This window comes from Anguilla anguilla, chromosome 18, assembly GCF_013347855.1.
Source record: "Anguilla anguilla isolate fAngAng1 chromosome 18, fAngAng1.pri, whole genome shotgun sequence".
NCBI lineage: Eukaryota > Metazoa > Chordata > Actinopteri > Anguilliformes > Anguillidae > Anguilla > Anguilla anguilla.
This window is the reverse complement of record NC_049218.1, coordinates 16,276,232-16,294,652: the sequence shown is the minus strand read 5'-3', so window position 1 is coordinate 16,294,652 and position 18,421 is coordinate 16,276,232. Positions and strand designations below refer to the sequence as shown.

At 38.5% G+C, this 18,421-nt stretch overlaps 1 protein-coding gene across 3 annotated transcripts in view; it reads left to right on the top strand.

Annotated features, from left to right (window-relative positions):
• The window catches only part of csmd1a (CUB and Sushi multiple domains 1a), a 500,723-nt gene that overhangs the window by 340,895 nt on the left and 141,407 nt on the right, over window positions 1-18,421 (top strand). For all 3 annotated transcript variants that reach the window (XM_035400756.1, XM_035400757.1, XM_035400759.1), the window contains exons 6-9: window positions 6,165-6,277; window positions 9,134-9,211; window positions 15,656-15,737; window positions 16,283-16,407. In XM_035400756.1, the coding sequence (XP_035256647.1) occupies window positions 6,165-6,277; window positions 9,134-9,211; window positions 15,656-15,737; window positions 16,283-16,407 (398 nt within the window). The remainder of the gene's footprint in view (window positions 1-6,164; window positions 6,278-9,133; window positions 9,212-15,655; window positions 15,738-16,282; window positions 16,408-18,421) is intronic.

The window sequence follows — 18,421 nt, the reverse complement described above, 5'->3', positions numbered from 1 at the left end:
CTGAGGACCTCCAAATCAGAGTTAAGCCCGTATTACCTAGTAATTATCCTTAGAGCCTAACAGGCATCGATAAAATCAAAATGACCAAAACCTCAGTGCACTGAATTTAAAGTGCAAAAGTAACAGACAATAGTGAAAAAAAAACAATAAATTATATTTCAATTTAACAATCTGGGGGTATTGTGAGCTGCGGTACATCAACAAAGGTTTTTGTTTCATGTTGACTGTCCGAAAGGCCTCCATGTGCCTATAGATCTTCCCACGCAAATATAAAAAATAAACTAATTAGTAAATATGTGCACATTTAAGTATTTAAGAGCCCCTTTTATGCAAAGCAATGTAAGTAAGTGCATAAAAAGGCTAGAAGCAGTGTTAGAATATGTTAGAAAAACAGTGCTAGACAGTGTTATGAGCCGTTTACAAGTATAAACTGAAAAACAAGTACAAAAAAGCTTTATTATTGGGATTATAATCTGTATGAGCAGTGGTCCAGCCCTGGTTCTGGAGAGCCGCAGGCTCTGCAGGTTTTATTTCCACCTTAAAATCAGTTCCCAGTTGAGACCCAGGTAGCCAGGTGAGGTCACTTAATGCAGAGTAACCACGAAAAGCAGCAGACGTTGTAGATCTCCAGCATCAGGGTTGGAGACGACTGCTATAGAGTCAATCAGCTAGTCAGGGCTACCCAACCCTGTTCCTGGAGATCTAACTTCTTGTAGGTTTTTATTTCAACCCTAATTTGCACACCTGATCCTACTTATTATCTGCTCAACAAGATCGCTAGCGGTTGAATGAGGTGTGCTCTGTTAGGGTTAGGGTAGAAACCTACCGGACAGTAGAGCTTCAGAAACAGGATTGGGCAGCCCTGCTTTAAGTCAAGCTAGTGACTAAGTCAAGGGGCAGAGTATAGAGAATGAAAGCAAGATGGGGTAGAAGTGACACATGTTAAATTTATAACAATAATTGCAGCAATTGACTAAGGCTGAAGTTGGGTAAATACCTCTGGCTCCACCTATTGTGCTGTTTCTTTGAATTACCCATTAGTTGCATGGAATTGGTGTTATACACCTGCTTATTTTGCAAACACTTGGCTTAATAGCAGCATTCTTTATTCACAACATTGAAAATGACCAGTGCACCGGTGAATGTGGTCAGTACCTTTTACTTGTCTTTTTAGCACTACACAGTTGATAAAGACAGAATGCAGAAAAGCATATAGCAATTGAAAAATTCATAATTTACTATTATATGCAGGATATACAGTATGTCATTTGTCACATAATATCTAAGTTTAGACACCCTTTAATGACTTTGAATAACCCTAACATATGTAGAAAACAATTCAGAGTAATTTGCATGCAGTGAATATCTTAGGTTGGGGAAATAATTTGTAGATGATGGTGAAGTTATAATGGTGATATAAATGTGTGAAATATATGTGGGTCATAGAAAAATATGTACAGCTCATGCTGGACTCTACATGAGTAAGCTCTACAATATCAGCATTTTTCTGGATATGCTCTTTAGCGCCTGGCTTCATACCTCTGTATATCTGCAGGGATTACCAATGCCAAAGTGCATCATTGCTGTTAAAATAAATGTCATAATATTTACAATACCTTTAACATCTTTCTCTCAAGTGACAATGTAACACACTCTTTTGGCAAACATGGATGATTTCATGCACTCTGGAGATTAACTTGCCTGAATAGCCCACTGGTTTGGAGCCTTGATGCAATGGACATAACTCAAGCTGAAAATCTTTACTTGAATCCATTGAAATAGGCAAGAAAGCCTCTATACTGTACCAACACATGATGCTGTTGAGTTTATGTAATAGTCAAAGCTTATAGAGATATGTTTACCTGCCAATACTTTGTAAGTTGCACAGGGGAAACAAATCACTTTGTTGAGAAGATAAAAGGTCCAAGAAAATGTATCATTCCTTTGAAGATATAGTGCATAATGTATTCATTTGATTTGAATGTTAAAAATCAGATACATTTACGTTCAGTTTGCAGCACATCTGATGGATGTACTTACCAAACTGAGTATGACCTGCAGTAAATGTTTTTTTTTTTTTTTAATTCTCCAATGGAACTTAAGTGATTAAAATATTAAAATTTCTAGTGCGTATACATAATAAAGGAGACTTAGTGAGACCAAACTTTTAAGCTGTAAAGTTTTCACATTTATTCCCTCAAACGGTCCTTGGCAAAACATCTCTGGTTTGTGGATGCTTTGGGAAATGAATCTATGTTGCATTGTAATACAGACCTTATGACTGATAAATGCAAACACACATCATAGGCTTCCATAGTATATTTTAGTCCGTAGCATACTATTTGAAAAATGACAATAATAATATGATGAAAAAGAGGACATCATAATTTTTGTCTATTTCAGCTGGTCTCTTCCTTTAAAAGGAGATTTTTAAGAGAATGCAAGACTTTGAGCCTGTCCAAGGCGATGGGTGCTTGGATTTGTGTAGTTGATTGGCTGTGACATGTGCAGTATTGTAATATGAGAGATTAGTCTCTTAGAGTGAACAGGGGAACATTCTCCCCTCATTGGGCCTTCTTGTCATGTTTGTCTATCTCCTGCTGAGAAGCTATCATAGAACAACCAGTGTAAAATAATCATATCCTCTTTCACTCGCTCAACAAAGACCAGCCACTGCCGCACACAGGAAATCAGACACACGTGTTTTTCCCAGTGTTCACGAGAGTGTAAGCACTGTCCAGAACCGTGTAGAAAGCATTATAATTCACCACACCAGTACTCAATGAAAGCAATGCATATTCAGAGTTTTCAATTACTTCTGCAAATGTATGTAGATTGTTCTGAAAAAAGCCAGACCTTCAGAAAATAAGCTGGATGTTAAAATAGTGTTGATCCAAAACAACAAAAACAGAACTGAATTGGTTCCGTATTTAGTAAATGATATCAGTGTAAAATTACATTTTGGTTGCATTACATTGTGAATGGATGTTTAAAGCTGTAAAATTCCTTTAGTAGCTTGCTTACACACATGTATACTGCAATCATTTTTAGGTATATCAAAAACATTTAATTCCTATTTATTATATTTATAATATTATGCTGTAAATTTTCCTTACAGGAAAACAGACTACAATGAATTATTCCATGCTTTTCAATTTTAATGTCAATAAGGAATTACTCAGTATAATTAGTTTAACCAATACAGTTTGATATAGATGGTTTAACTAGTAAGTGTATTCATTGTAATACATACTTATGTTGATGAAGTCAATTAATAGAAAAACAAACAAACATCTGAACATGTTTGATTTTTTTAGCTGCATAAACTGCAGTTGTAAAATACATCTGATAGCAGCTGGGGAAGTAGAGATTGCAGCTGTCAAAGGAGACCAAAAAAAAAAAAAAACTAATGGCAAGAAAGAAATTGCGTTCATGCCTGAAAAATGAAAATACTACACTGTACTGTCACAGAAATATGGATTGGCAAAGTCCAGAATCTAAACAGTAATCAGTGGGTACAGCAAAGGATTCAAATGGAATTGTCCAGAAAAATGGATTGTCAAAGAATGGAGACAGCCTTGTCCCGGAACATTTGTGGGGAGGGTGTGTTGCGGGGGCGGGGGGTGTATTGGCCTGGAGCTAGAGCGGAGGGGCGGGGGGGTGTGTTGGAGGGGAAGAGGATTAAACATCCTTTGAGGACATTTTACAAGCCCTTTATTCTAACTCTATTCAAGTTATCTTTTCCTTTCTTCATACAAATATATCATTTTTATTAATGCTGCCTTTTATGTAACTTTAAAAAAACCGCATACATTTAATAGGAATTTGCTGTAGATCAGGATGCTGTTTATGAGAACTGTTTCTCATCCTTTTTATGCAGTTAGTTAAATAGGCCTTTTTGCCTGGAAGCTGGAGTTGATGACAGCGTGTTAACTCCATCTTTGTCTTCAAAAGTTTGTCTCTAAGTTACATTACTTTGCAGTGTCAACAACAAGACATTTTAACTCTATGAATTCCAGCTAATATTGTAAACCCTGTGTACCTGGTCGGAATAGCATTAAGAAGGTGTGGTTGTATCCTGTGGGATTTTCACTTTGACAGGACAGACAGTTCTGTGATGCAGCCTTGTTGTGTGCGGGTGTTGGGGCACACTGGAAGTGACCATGTTTCCATAATCCTCCTATATATTAACATAAAAATATGTTCCTTTTTACCAGGAAAAGACAAGCTTGTACACATAATAAAAAATAGTGTGCATGTATGGTATGGTAGCTGGGATATCATCATATAAAGAATCCCCCCCCCCCCCCCTCACCACCCCCCAACTCCTCCCTCCCCCACACAGGCCCCCTCGCATCCCCCACCACCCCCCCACCAAGCCAGGCATTATGAGCCTTACTCTGCCCTCTGGATACGAGGGCATTACGGACTTCAGCATGGTCCTTTCATTGAGGAAATGCAATGGGAGTCTTTTGTGATCCTTTTGAAAATAAAATGACGCACCCGGGAACACTGAAGACTGAACAGGGTCATTCAAATGACCTTGTCACCTGAGGAGATCAGAGAGTGAAGCGTAATTCATGGAACAATCAAATTAGAGCATCCCGAGGGCAGGGATTCTCCCGGAGAGAAATAAATAAATTGATCAGTCTACAGCTATTCGCAAAAGGATCAGGACAAATCAATTCACATTCTTAACAACTGGGTTACATCAATATATGAGCACTAGCAGTTTACAAAAGTTTTGTGATTTTGATTTGTTTTACACTTTCAGTTTTGCTTAGTGATCCATTTTGTGTGTTGTGGATTAATATTGTGCAAACATGAAAAGGTTTGTTTCAGCTAGCTAAAGCGAGCAATTATGCATGAGCCCATATTGTTACAGAATTGTACCTTATAAGACCCCTTACTAAAACCATACAAAATTAAAGAACTTAATAAAATAAATAAAAATAAAGCAGCATCTTCAACTTTTTATAGTTGGTTTATTGTTCTCAGGTTTCTCCTTAGATTTCACACAGTTCTCCAGTACTTTTTTTGTTGTTGTCTGTTTTCTTCTTTGATTTTATTTTTCTTTGCCATCGGTTTGGAATGCACAATGCCATTGGTGAGCCTGGGCTCAATGCAGTGTTCTCTGAAGTGCGTGCTGACAGCTGGTGCTTCTTTTCCCTCTTTAATTCACCAGCCAAGCTACATAAGCCTTGTGATGCAGTGGTACAATTCATACACAGCCAATACAGACAGACTTGCAGGATCCTCAGGTGCGTGAAGGGGAGGGTGACACCCACCAAAACTCTCCCTCCCAGGGTGACAACATCACCAATGACGTCTCACCCTGTGGGAAGGCCACCTACAATCAGCAAGGAGATGGTTCGATTTTTAAACCAGTACGTTAAGATGCTGGAACCTCATTTCTTAGCCAGTATCCCAAGACTCCTGCTTTTCGCATGCCAGGGCCTGCAGTTTGAGCTTCAGTTCCGGGGACAGCCCGTCACCAGCCAGCGCTTTATCTGAAAAATAAAAGAAAATGTATAAAGACAAGAAACAGAGAAAAAAAACTGTTGGTGAATTATTTAATCTCAAGGATTTAAGCCATATCCCTCTTAAAATTAGTAGCCAGCCCTCCACAGAGACGGATGACTGAAGTTTTGTACATTTTGTAATTCCATCGGTTTTAATGTGACTGTCTTTTGCTTCCTGAGCTCTGTGAAAACATCCAGTCCATTTTGGGCAACTACAGAAAGTATTGTCTGTTGCTAACTTCAAAGCCATGACAACAGAGGGTCTTCATCTTGCAAACTGCGGTATACTTTTTAAAGAACTGGCAAATAACCCACCTCCTCAACAGTTTCATACGATAACAAAGGTGTCAGCCTTAAAGTAATGAATTGAACACATTGAACATTTTAGTGTTGCTGTAGGATTGCATTGCCATGCAAACAGAACCCAGGAACTCCCATCATAACATTTTTTTATTTTTTATTTATCAAAAAGGCATTACTTCATCAGCCAGGTATGAGGAATTCCGATAAAAGCTGCTTTTTGATTCCTTGATTCCACTAATTTTTCATGAGTCTCCCTTAGCTGGATAGCCCTTGGTAAGTGCCCTTTAGATTGTGGTGTGAGATTGCGCCCCTGAAATGAGACTCTTTCCCTCCCTGCAGGCTGACCGGTATGAATCTGCCTTCCCCCGTCATCAGCAGCAAGAACTGGCTTCGACTGCATTTCACATCTGACAGCAACCACAGACGGAAAGGATTTAGTGCCCAGTATCAAGGTAAAGGGTTAGTGTGTCTGGGTTTGGGGTTTCTGAGCAGATGTAAAAGCTCTCTGCAGTAATGCGGGAGACATTTCAGTAGAGCTAATGCAGGACTCCTTGCCTTTTTCTCCTGCCTTGCTTTACCCTGAGAGATAAAAACCAAGCCCCGCTCTTTGGGCTTCTCGATTCCTCCGAAAGAATGTCTGATGAAATCTGCACAGTTCTGTGGCAATAAGTGTTTATTTATTTATTGTTATCATGACTATTTTTTATTGAGTTTATTTCTCAGAAGCGTGAACATGAAACACAACCCCGGTTTTTAAAACTATTAAAAAACAATAGCTATTTTAAATAATTATTATGTACTGTTCCAAGTATTATATCCACGTGCCCTTCTTTAGCACATTTTTGTAATGTACACCATGCTCAAATTCTGACACAGTTGTTAAGATGAGTTTTGACTCAACAGGTTTCATTTATACTATAGAAATATGGTAGGTGGTACTGCCTCTGCGCAAGTGATACACATTTTATTGAAGTTTTCATATTTCAAAATACAGTATTACACATGGAAGTACACAGGAAGGGGTATTTGCTTCTGCTGACTGTGGCATCACACATCAATCAAACCTGTATCAATTAGGACTGTCGACTGATTGATTACAAATCGCAAATCATCACACTATCAATTAAGTACCATTTTAATTGCAGTAGCATTCTAACACTTTAAATTAGGATGTTTGAAAGTAAACAACTGACTCACATTTAAATGAATCGCTTGAGTAAACGCATAGCCATAACATTAGCATATACATTATAGCAAGTTGTTTCTTACAACCACCCATGTATTATCTTGTGCTAAAGAAATGAATGCATAAACTCTATACTTTCATGCTGCTCTATTGGATTTTCATTATTTACACAGCATGCTTTTCCTGATTAATGTTTTAAAGGTGAAGGGTACACACACTAACACATACTGAGGGTTTTTTTCCTTTTTAAAAATTTAATAAACCAGATTGGAGTGGAAGTCTGGCATTGCTATTTTTTTATTGCACCTCACTACGAGTGACTTGTTTTATAATTTTGAATGATCAAAAAACATTTTTTGAACTGTAGTTGCCAAGTGGCGTGCCAAATTTTGCGAATATTTTAGCAAAAATGCAAATAAAGACAACATGTGAATCTTTTAGATGCAACAAACTGAATGTAGAATACTGTATGGTTTAGTGTCAATTGTTGAGATGTCTCAAATGTCATTTAGTTTTAATGTCAATATCTGCCCCTGCCTGGAATTGACTTTTTCTAACTTGAAATCTATCCAACAGTCAAACAATCCATCAAAACCTGACTGGTTCAGGAACACCCACCTCACTAATAATTAAAAGTACTCTGATTAAAAAGCATGCCTTCTACCAACGCAGGATTCTGACTCAATAAGCACACTGCATTCACGTTATTGTGAATGAACTTGCTTGTGTTATATTTCCATACCAGTTCTACACCCATATACATAACACAGCAATTGCCAATTTGCATGTATGCTTAATGAAAAAATAAACCATTGCGTCACATGTCAATATTTTAGGTAAACTGTCATATTTAAATATCTCTCTCATCAAAAAAGTATTCAGATTTAGCTATGCAAGGAGGGGGTAGCATTCTAAAAAAGGCTGTTCATTTCACCTTTGCATTTCAGTTGTCTCTATGCATTACAGAAATACCATTGATTAAATTATATGTGGAGTTCAGAAGGGTTTAAAAGCCAAACTGGCTCCAGCCAACGTAAGTGTCAGGCTGCGAGTCTGGAGCTATGACTGCTGGGATTGGGAGCCAAATGTAATCAGGCTCCATTCAGCGACATCAGCTTGCTCTTTCAATGCCGCGGTGTTTGTTGTAGTGTTGGAAGCAAGTGGTACATTATATTTCCCTTGCCCTTACCTGTGCAGACATTTATGACCTGTCCCCATTATACATGCAAGAGCTGTCTGGATTGTGTCTTAGCAACACTGCTTCAGGCTGCATTAAGAATAAAATAAATAATAAATAATTACTGGACTATGTGAGAGGGAATGCTGATATTTCACCTGCCATAGAGAGCAAAGGTGTGTGAATATGTGAAGGGAATTGTGGGAGAATGCATACTCTCTAAATAAACAAATAGAATATCATGTAACAAAAATATGAAAATTCATTAAAACAGCATTATAACCTGGCGTGTATCTATATAAACAGCACCCTCTATTGAAAGGAAGAATATTCTCCTTTCGTAGTTTTTCCCATTGAGTATCAATGCATGGAGGAGGTCGAGAGGCGAAAGTTTTCCCTTTCAAGGGCTCTGACTGGCTGGGGTTGGCATCGACTGATCCAAGGCTATTTTTTGTTGGTTTAGCACACAATGGTGAAGAACTGGTAGGCAGAGCTGGTCACGGATTACACAGACAGGCTAACCAAATTAAGTTGAAGGCTTTATAAAATACACTTAAGGGAAATTGTTAATGGGGTCTTCATTGCTAATGCATGAGCTTTTTGATACACAAGTATCGTTCCACAACTTGGAATAGCTGTTTATTGGCAGCATGCTAGAAATTACTGGAGTTAGCCTCTAGGCTGAAACCTGACGTGGAATTACCATATATGATATATAAATGTTATTGAAATACATTTAAAAAAAAAAAAAAAGAAGAAGAATCCTCCCATACACAAACTGTGGCAGGAACACGCTCGGTGTTGCGCAACACCCCTACCTTCCTCCACCTTTGTGGTACCAGCTGGTGTGGTAGAACACGATATGGCTACAGCCTTGCCCTCAGCTGAATTTTCTGACTTGTTACATGAATGCACCATAACGCAATTTCCTGCCTTTCCCAACAGTGAAAAAGGCCATTGAGTTGAAATCCAGAGGGGTCAAAATGCTTCAGAGCAAGGACACAAACCACAAAAACACAGCGTGTAAGTATCATTTCACCTCTATTTACTGTCTGAGCAGGGCCTCATAATAAGTCTACAGCAGTTGTGTGTGATAAGGTTACATATTACTGGATACTGCTTTACCGTGCCCTTGTGTGCAATTGTGCGGGTGTTTATCAACAGTATATCAAAAATATAATAAAATATTTGAAGTTTCTGCTGGGAGAAAAAAAAATGTTGTGCCTAATTTAAAAGAGAGTTGTGTGTTTTGACCGACAGTGTGAGTGAAGAAAGTCATTTCTTCCAGGGGTAATTTGTAAAGGTATAGGCCTTGGGTTGGCATCTGGTGGCCCACGGGAAAAATCTAGCCCGCCAGCAATATTTTTGGCCCACTAAATCCCCCAACAAAAAAATATATATATATTTTTTTTGTAAAATTAAAAATGAGGTAGCATAGACAAAGCAGCATTCCCCCCTGGGTTAAATGGTGGATCAAAATCTGATTTTTAAAATGAATATAAATTGACATACACATAGCTATAACTTATATAAAATCTTTGATTCTAGTGCTTGCTATTCAATGTTAATGCATAGTTATTCTGTAAACCCTGCTAAGCTGGTCATTGGAGCCGTGTTTCACGTTCCGTCTGTACTTCGTATATGAAACACAGGTCTCGCCAAGTGTGCCTGTGAGGCTTGCTGTGCCTTGTATTATTTCACCTCTCATGTTTGGATGTAGTGATTCACAGTCTAGAGACAATTTTGCTAAATATTGTTTATTAAAGGAAGTTCAGGCTTTTGTCATATCCTTCAAAATCCTCATCATGGTAGTGGCTTCTCAAAGTTTGGTGGAAACAGAAATGAGAATGAATTCAGGGAACTAGTAATATTTGTAACTTGGGTCCATTATATAATGTTTAATTAAAGTTTGTATTAAATATAAGCTTATTTATTATTTAAACATTATTATGTATTGTGTTTATGTCTTTATTGTTTGAACTGTTTTTTTTCCAGAAGGTCTTTGTTTTTTTAAATATCCCTTTAATAAAATACTATTTCCGTATGACACGTTGATTTATTTAATAGGAAGCGGAGTAGGGAATTTCTTGTCTCACAGCAAGTTTAATTATGTTTGTAATTATTTCCATTCTTTGCTTCATCAAGTGTGTTCTATCGTGATTAGCATCACAAAACAGACTCTGTAAGATTCACCTTTCTGCCATGGTTACACTCCATCTCTAAAATGTCAATTTTGTGTTTAGTTGGCATTGATCAAGGTTTCTTTCCAATAAATAACCAAATGTCAGCATCCAAATGAAATACTTTGAAATGCTTTCTGTTTTTGTAGTATTTTTATTTATTTATTTTTAAGAGGTGATCACATTTAGTGTTTTGGTTAAGGATAAATGTTGTAGTCTGATATTGGCTCCCCTGTGCTGAATTGCTGGATGCCTTTGGGTGGATTTGGAGCAGAGAGATGGGTTTTTTTTCTGCATAGAGACAGCCTCTGATTCTCACATGGGACAATGAAAGCTGTTTCATAATTTAGGATGCTTGCAGCCAAATACTTTCCGCATGGTTTAACTTCAGGTCAATAAGGGTTATATTGAGTTTTAAGTTTGCTCAAGTGTGGTGCTACTAAGCCATTTGGTGTATTGTGTGCCTTTTCATGAATAATTGGCAGCCACTGAGCTGACTGTAGGTGATGGCGTGTTGTTGTGTGTAGAGTGATGTAGTGGGGTGTATGTAGCCTTAAGGAGCCAAAGGTGTGTTTCAGCTTCTTTAAGCATTTGTCCTGCTTTGTTTCTGATGTGAGAAGTAGCCGACAGGTATGTGGTTTCTACAAGAAAATACTGCCGCAACCTCTAAGATCACTGGCTTCTGCCTTCTGAGTTAACCCCTTGATCGCACCGGCCAGAGTGGGCTTATTTGGATTCATTCCGCTTTTTGGTTTTTTTTTTCTTTGTGAAATTTTCAGTCAATCTGGTCACACTATACACTGTTTGAAAAAAACTCACGATTCTACCTCAATGGACTATTTTATGATGCCAATGTTTTAGCCACAACAGTTCCTTATTTTGTAACATGTGGGATGGCAAAACAAGCTTGGGGTTATTCACCTTCTTTGTGTTGTGGAAATCCACAAACACAAATCATGATAACCTAAGTATGCTTTTCACAGCAAGAATCTAGCTGACAAAATCCACAGAAATTTTAGCTCCAAAATTGTGCCAAGTCAGAGAAACATTGATAGAATGTGCATTGTTTACTAGCAATTCTCTGGAGGAATTATCATTGTTGTCTGTTTTGGCATTGCATGCACCCTGGCTCTAACCTAGCTAGCAATGAGGAATGGCTTACATATGATGTGTCTTATGGATATGAATGTTAATGAATGCAGGATACAAGCCCACCCTGTCCTTGTCTGCTGAACAGCTCATGGTAATCTAATAGTGCTTATTACTTATTATATTGGTTATACTTGGGTTAAAAACTTGAAAGAAATATTAAGGACACAATCAGTTGTCACTTCTGGATAACATAACCACAATTTGAAACCAATATCCTGGACCTTTAAATAACATCGGCAGCTGTAGTATATGCCATGACGTTGATTGTCAGCTGTCATTTTGTTAATGTAAAAGCATTATGTGGCTACCTCTTTCTGCCAGCATTGCTATAGGCTTTTTATGTACAAGCACATGCACATAATAGTGTCAGACAATCACCAGTGCACAAGTGAATACCAAATATCTAATAAAACTCTTGCTGATTTCTCACTTTCTTTCAATTCCTTCTTCATTTCTACATTTCTGAATCTTTCAGCATGACCCGTCCACTTTGAGTCTGTTACCTCGCAAATAATCTCGCAGGAAACACAGCAAATGAATGTAAGAACCATAATACTTACTCAGGGTCCAACATGGATCCCAAGTGAGTATTGTTTCTATTTTACACATAAATACATTGGCAGAGTAAAATCTTCCATTTTGATGCCTGAACACGTGTACTACCACAGTAAAATATTATGGACGTTAGATGCGAATAAATCATGGAACTATTTACAATAACTGCACCCGCACAAACACCCATAAATATTCATTCACACACAAAGGGAATGCAGGGAAGATAGTGAATAGCTCTCATGTTCTTGCTATAATTGCTGACACATTCCTGCAAAGACCCTTCTAGGTGTTCTTGTTTTAGGGCTGGACTGCTGCCACTGAATCCTAACAACAGAAAGATAGCCTGACAGCATAAATTACTTATTAACAAATTAAACACACTTGCTAATTAACTTAATGGTCATTTTATATGGCTTGCAGGTGACAGCTAAATAATAAAAATAAATATTTTCTTATTACATTTCAAAAAATAAATAAAAACTGAATTAGAATACTCTCTGATTTTATTGCATCGCACGTGTATATTTTTGCATGGATTTCATTGTTTTTCTTCTGATCTCTCTTACAATGAACCTTAACTGTGTCAGAAAAGGGAAGAGTTCACAGTAAGTTTCTCTCTCTCTCTGTCTTGCTCTCTCCCTCCCTCTCCTGTGGTCAGTAAAAGGTGATGTGTTGACAAGTGCTGAAAAGCTTGAAGATACTTTCTCAAATATGGTACAAGGGCATGTCAGGGTGAGCAGTGTGCTGGGTTTGTAGGAAATCAAATTATGCAGAGCAGTATCATATAATAAAATAGAATCACAAACTATTGGTGTGTCTTTGCTGATACAACTAACCATGTACCTTAGGGCAGTAAAGAGCACTGCTGAAAATCAATAGCTATCCCATTGTGTTGGGCATCAGTTGGTTGTGCAATTAGTTTAGACATAAGTCTAACACAAGGTTAAAAGAAGATTATTGGTTTAAGTATGTATTTATCGTCAAGTCTAGGAATTTTGTAGTATGATAAGCTAGCCCTAAACACAAGTAGCATCATGTTGGAATTCATGGAACTTGGATGACAAATCCAAAGATGAATAAGTCTTTACTGAAATCATCTAGCAGTGGCTAAATTTCATAAATGAGTGCACCCTTTAGTAGTGATTAATTTTAAATTCAGATACCTGCCACAAGAAATTTGAGGAGAAACCACAGTTATTACAGGAAAGCATATGGGGGGAAAAGACAAAAAAGGATATGAGGAAGGAATACTTGAACTTTGAATACATTTTGAAAACTGTTTAACAGTCATAGTGGGCAACGTGTGATGAACACATCAAAAAGAAGGACACAGCAGTTGATCAAATGGAAACCGAGATGGTCACGCATACCACACATTCTTGCCGAACATGTATTCTAACCCCGGGGTTGAAATCTACATCTTCGTAACTCTTCATTTTCAGTTTGGTCAAAATGTCTGAAGAAGTGCAAGTAAGAGTCCTGGATAACATTCTTGGAGAGAGTCTTTTTGAAAAAAAAATGGACTGTTGCGTTTTACCAGGTTTCATTTTTATATTTTTTTGGTATTCTTTTTTCCCCAGTTTTTTCAGCATTTGACGCAATTCAGAGGATTGTGCTGACAGGCCACTGAGTCACCCACCACCAACGAGTAATCAGACATGGCTAGAACACCACTTAGATAATGAGTTCAAACATGCTAAGGGGCAATAATTTAATTCCGGGTATTCTTAATAGTGCCTTAAAATAAGATGAATTGTGCTGTCTTTTCCTGTTTCATTCAAAACCTCTAAGCCATGTATGCTTGTTTTAGATTGGTGCGATGGCATTACTGGGATGCCAGGCATAAAAATGAGAGTGAACATGCTTTATTAATGGGAGCTGTACTCCAGCATTATCGAGCTGTACATAAAAGTGCAGACAGCTAAAGAGGGAGGTTCTAACAGGCCTTTCACCTGCTGGGCACAACCTCAGTCTCTGTCGAACAAACAGATATGCAGCACTGTATTGTTAGGATTGAATGTTCTGTCCCCCTACTGTTAGGGCTAAAACACTCTAATTTGATGTGTGCATTGGATATTCATGAATGGGCATGACCCAGGTAAATACTATGAAAATGGATGTGTTGTTCAGTAATGTAGCAACGAAACATCATGTCAGAGGAATGTGGAGAGGACAGGAGGACTAAAGAACCACAGGAGTTGACAATTTGGTTAGTCTATATAGTATCCGTAGTTGTACATATGTGGGGATTATTCAAAGCTCACGAAAGGCCGTTGTGCTCAAACCGAGCTGTCAGTACACGGAGAGAGCTGTTGGGAGAGCGGATGATCCTGTGCTCTAAAGGTGAGGAAGCAAACTCACACTGTCAGGGCAGCAGTCAGACGGAGACGAGCAGGGAACGGGGACCGCGCTGCAACCTTTTCAGTCCCTTTCACAGAATAGCCCTGAGCCCTGATTCCTGTCAACACACAGTGGGCCCATTTTGAAGTGGAGTATACATTTCCCATGTGGACGCAATCCATAAAAAAAGGTCATAATGAAAGTTCACTGACTGCTACCATTTACATTTTCGCTGATTTTTCCTTTCTGTTGTGGAACAAATGGCATCGGCTATTTATAGCTTCTTTGTGTGTGTTGTAGAAAAACGAACAAAAAAAAAAACATTGATCCGCATTGGTTTTGTTCACCTGGTGTACAGTATTTATTTATATGTAACCGCGCTTAAAGCAGAGGAATGATGGAAGTACGCAGACATGAGGAAAAAAAAATAAAGTAAAATGTATTTGTAGTGTCTAGTGTCTTGTGCATTTTTTTTTTTTTAATTTCAGGAACATTAACAGTTATAATAATTGAGCAAATCAGTATCCCTTCACTGGTGATTTATTTATGCCCTGTCATTATTTAAATTAAATGTTTTAGCAGCATGACAACTGTGAGGTAAAACAACTGGATAATTAAGAACAGTTTGGTGTGGTGAGGATAGAGCAGGTGAACATATCTGACTGCTGAATGGCAGTTGCAGTGTAAAACACCGGTGGAGTCAACTGGAACTCAGGTTCTTTATAGTTTTGCATTAATAGCAACAACAGAAGATTCTAGTAATCTTTCAATGACATGAAATGAGGATTTATTGCTCTAGTCCTCTGTGTATACAGTTCGCTACTTTTGTCTTTTCTTTTCAGCGTTCTTTTCTGTGGGTGTAACGTTTCTCCATGTCAATACTGTATAGCTCACTGTCTTTTGATGAAAGTAATCAAGGCTCTACACAGCCTTTAAACATACCCAGTGTGTCTTTTGCCTCATGGTACAATGTATTGATTTTTGTTATAATGCACAATACTGTATATAAATGGATCATTTAATCTGTGATTCTTAACTTATTTGGAATTTACTGGCTAGTATACCTTTGCTTTTTCTGCAAAAATGGTTTACTTAATTTAATCAAAGTGATACATTTCTTTTCCTGACTAGACTTATGTTGGTTTATGGTGTTGAGAAATATCTTGTGTTTGCTTTGAATGGGATAGCCTAATAGTATAACCTACATTCCTGTTCTCCCTTCCTCCCTTTGTCATCGCAGTGAGCCAAGGAGGAATGGCAGCAGACATTTGTCCGGATCCCGGAATTCCTGAAAATGGGAAAAGGATAGGCACAGATTTTCAGTGGGTCCCTCTATGCTCTTCCATCTGTGTGGGCATTGTGTTGCTGTAATGGGATCCGCATGGTGCTATTTCAATCAGAACTGAACCTGCTGGGTGGCGAAGGCATATTTAAACCCCTACTGCTATGCCATCACCATTAGGGACTTCAGTTGCATCCACTCAATAGGTGATCAGTGCCACTCTGTGTAAAACCGCTTCAGCGAGCCTAAAGTTCATTACTTGTTGGGTAAGGAGGCAAAGAAACATTTGTATGAAAATGAAGCTGCACTTCCAATGAGTTTGATCCCCAACTCTGACATCAGGAAAGAACTTTCACCACATCTGCATCTGAATCGGCCAGAAATGTAAAGTAAAAGCGTAAAGGAACTGGGCATGTGTGCGCATGAGTGTGTGAGTGTTTTTGTGTGTGCATGCATGCGTGCGTGCGCATGTGTGTGCATGCATGTGCACGCGTGCGTGTGTGAGCGCATTTGTGCATATATATGTTTGGATGTGCGGGGTTGCCGATGGCACACTGAAGTACTCCTTTTCCCCCTCTCCCACAGGGTTGGTGCCAGCATCCAGTTCTCCTGTGATGACAGCTATGTGCTTCATGGCTCAAAAAGCATCACTTGCCAGAGAGTGACAGAGACTCTGGCTGCGTGGAGTGACCACAGGCCAAACTGTCGGAGTAAGTGTGGGTTCAGGGAGGCCTTCCTGCAGCTAGACACTTTCTGTAAGGACATTGTCACATCTCATTAGGAGACATGCAGGCCACATGCTACGGTGGTGGGAAAATTAATAAGAGAATCTTTTTTTTAAAAAATCATATACATTCTTGTGATGTGAGAATTAGGCCAAATATCAAATTTTTAAACATGGTGCAGTTTTTCTTGGCATTTATGTGCTTCCCCCCCAATGTATTGCAGATCTTCACACATTTAAAATGTTCACACTTTTTACCTCAGGGAGGGGGGGGGGGAGGTATTGGTGAGCTTCATGTAACACACCAGAGAAAGTAATTTACTAACTCGCACAGTTAAATCACCTCATAACAGCTACACCTCCCCTGAGATTGTCTCACAGGAAGCGAGTGACTGCCAAGCCACTAAATAATTGTAGTAAATATGATGGTCTCTCATAGATACAGTTACTCCCACTCAATTTAGAATTGACTCTTCTACAAAACAAGTTGGGCATTTTGCCAACAGACCACCGATAGCTATTTAAGCACTGTTGTTAAGAGAAAAGACAAGCTTCTCTATGGCCATGATTCAGTTTTGTCCTTAATTTTGACTCATAACTGAATTAATGTGTTAGTTTCCTTTTTTATTTTTATTTTTTCATATTATTTATGAGTTAATTTTGGTGATTAATTAGGTGAACTCACAAAATTGTGTTTGTGAAGAGAAAAAAAACAAAAAAAACATTTCCATTGAATTATAAGTCAATGTTAAGGACAAATGTTAATTGCACCTTACACAAGGATTATGGAAAAACAGTACTCAGCACAGAGGGCATTCTACAGCATTAATTTGCAAATTTGCAGCTCTGGGAGTTGGCTAACTAATCAAGTGCCTCCGATTCTCTGGGGATTCACATTATCAACAGTCGCAGCATCTGCATTCTGGACGAGTAGTCAGCTCCAGAAAGTACAAAACATGTTAAAATGTGATGCAAAATATCCAATAATAGTAGCTTGTCAGTGGTGCACTTAAGGGTTTGAGTCCATACTTCAGAAAATAATGGCGATTACAGAAGCAGCTGCCTGGGAATGATTGATGGTAACATGTAACATGGATTTACTTGTATGGAATATGTAGAAACTAGCAAGCAGCACTATGGATAGATAGATGAATACTGGCTTAAGGTGAAACATGGCGAGACATAACTTTCAAAGGCAGAGAGGACACATTCCTCCTGATGACATTAATCAAGATGAAATAAGGCAGAGTATCAGACCTCGGGAAGAAAGAGTAACCATGTTTGACAATCCCTGTGCACGATTCCTGCAGAGTCCTGATTGATCCAGACACCTTTTGTCTCAGCATCGCCATGGAACCCCTTTAAGAATAGCACTTTAATTATTCCCCCCCCCCACTCCATCCTCCCCTTTCCTGCAGATGAGTAACAGGTCGTGGACATAAAGTAGAAAGTAGAAAACACTTTAACCTGTGTGATTTAATATCCACGGCAGGTTCTCAACACCCCATTTGAATTTAACGGACAATGATCTCCAGCGATTATTTAGAGCTAATTATAGAATGTGTTTTCTGACCTGTAACAGAAGAAGGTGCTGCTCGCTTCTCTGTGAGGGGATTTTTTTAGAGGTCTTGCATTCTGCAGGAAGTAACAGGCTTCCAGCCATTGGGCGTTCATGATATAACACGTTCGATACAGTAATTTGTGCAGAATAACAACTCACACTCGACATGCCTCCTGACTCTAGATGTTTTAAATTTACACAAGTCCACTTTGCAGCTGGTGGCACGGATGTACTTTAGCTAATTAGATGAAGGCATTTAAATGCATTGTTTCTTCATTAATTCAGACAGTGTTTCATGTAGAGTGCACACTGTAGGTTCTATTTTAAGGGTGCAAAAAGCCCCTAGCTAGCACGAGAGCAGTTGGTGGAGCATAGCAGTGCAAAGAGGTTTACACCCGGCTCTCAGGCCTGTTTTTAACACTGGCACTGGTGGCTGGAA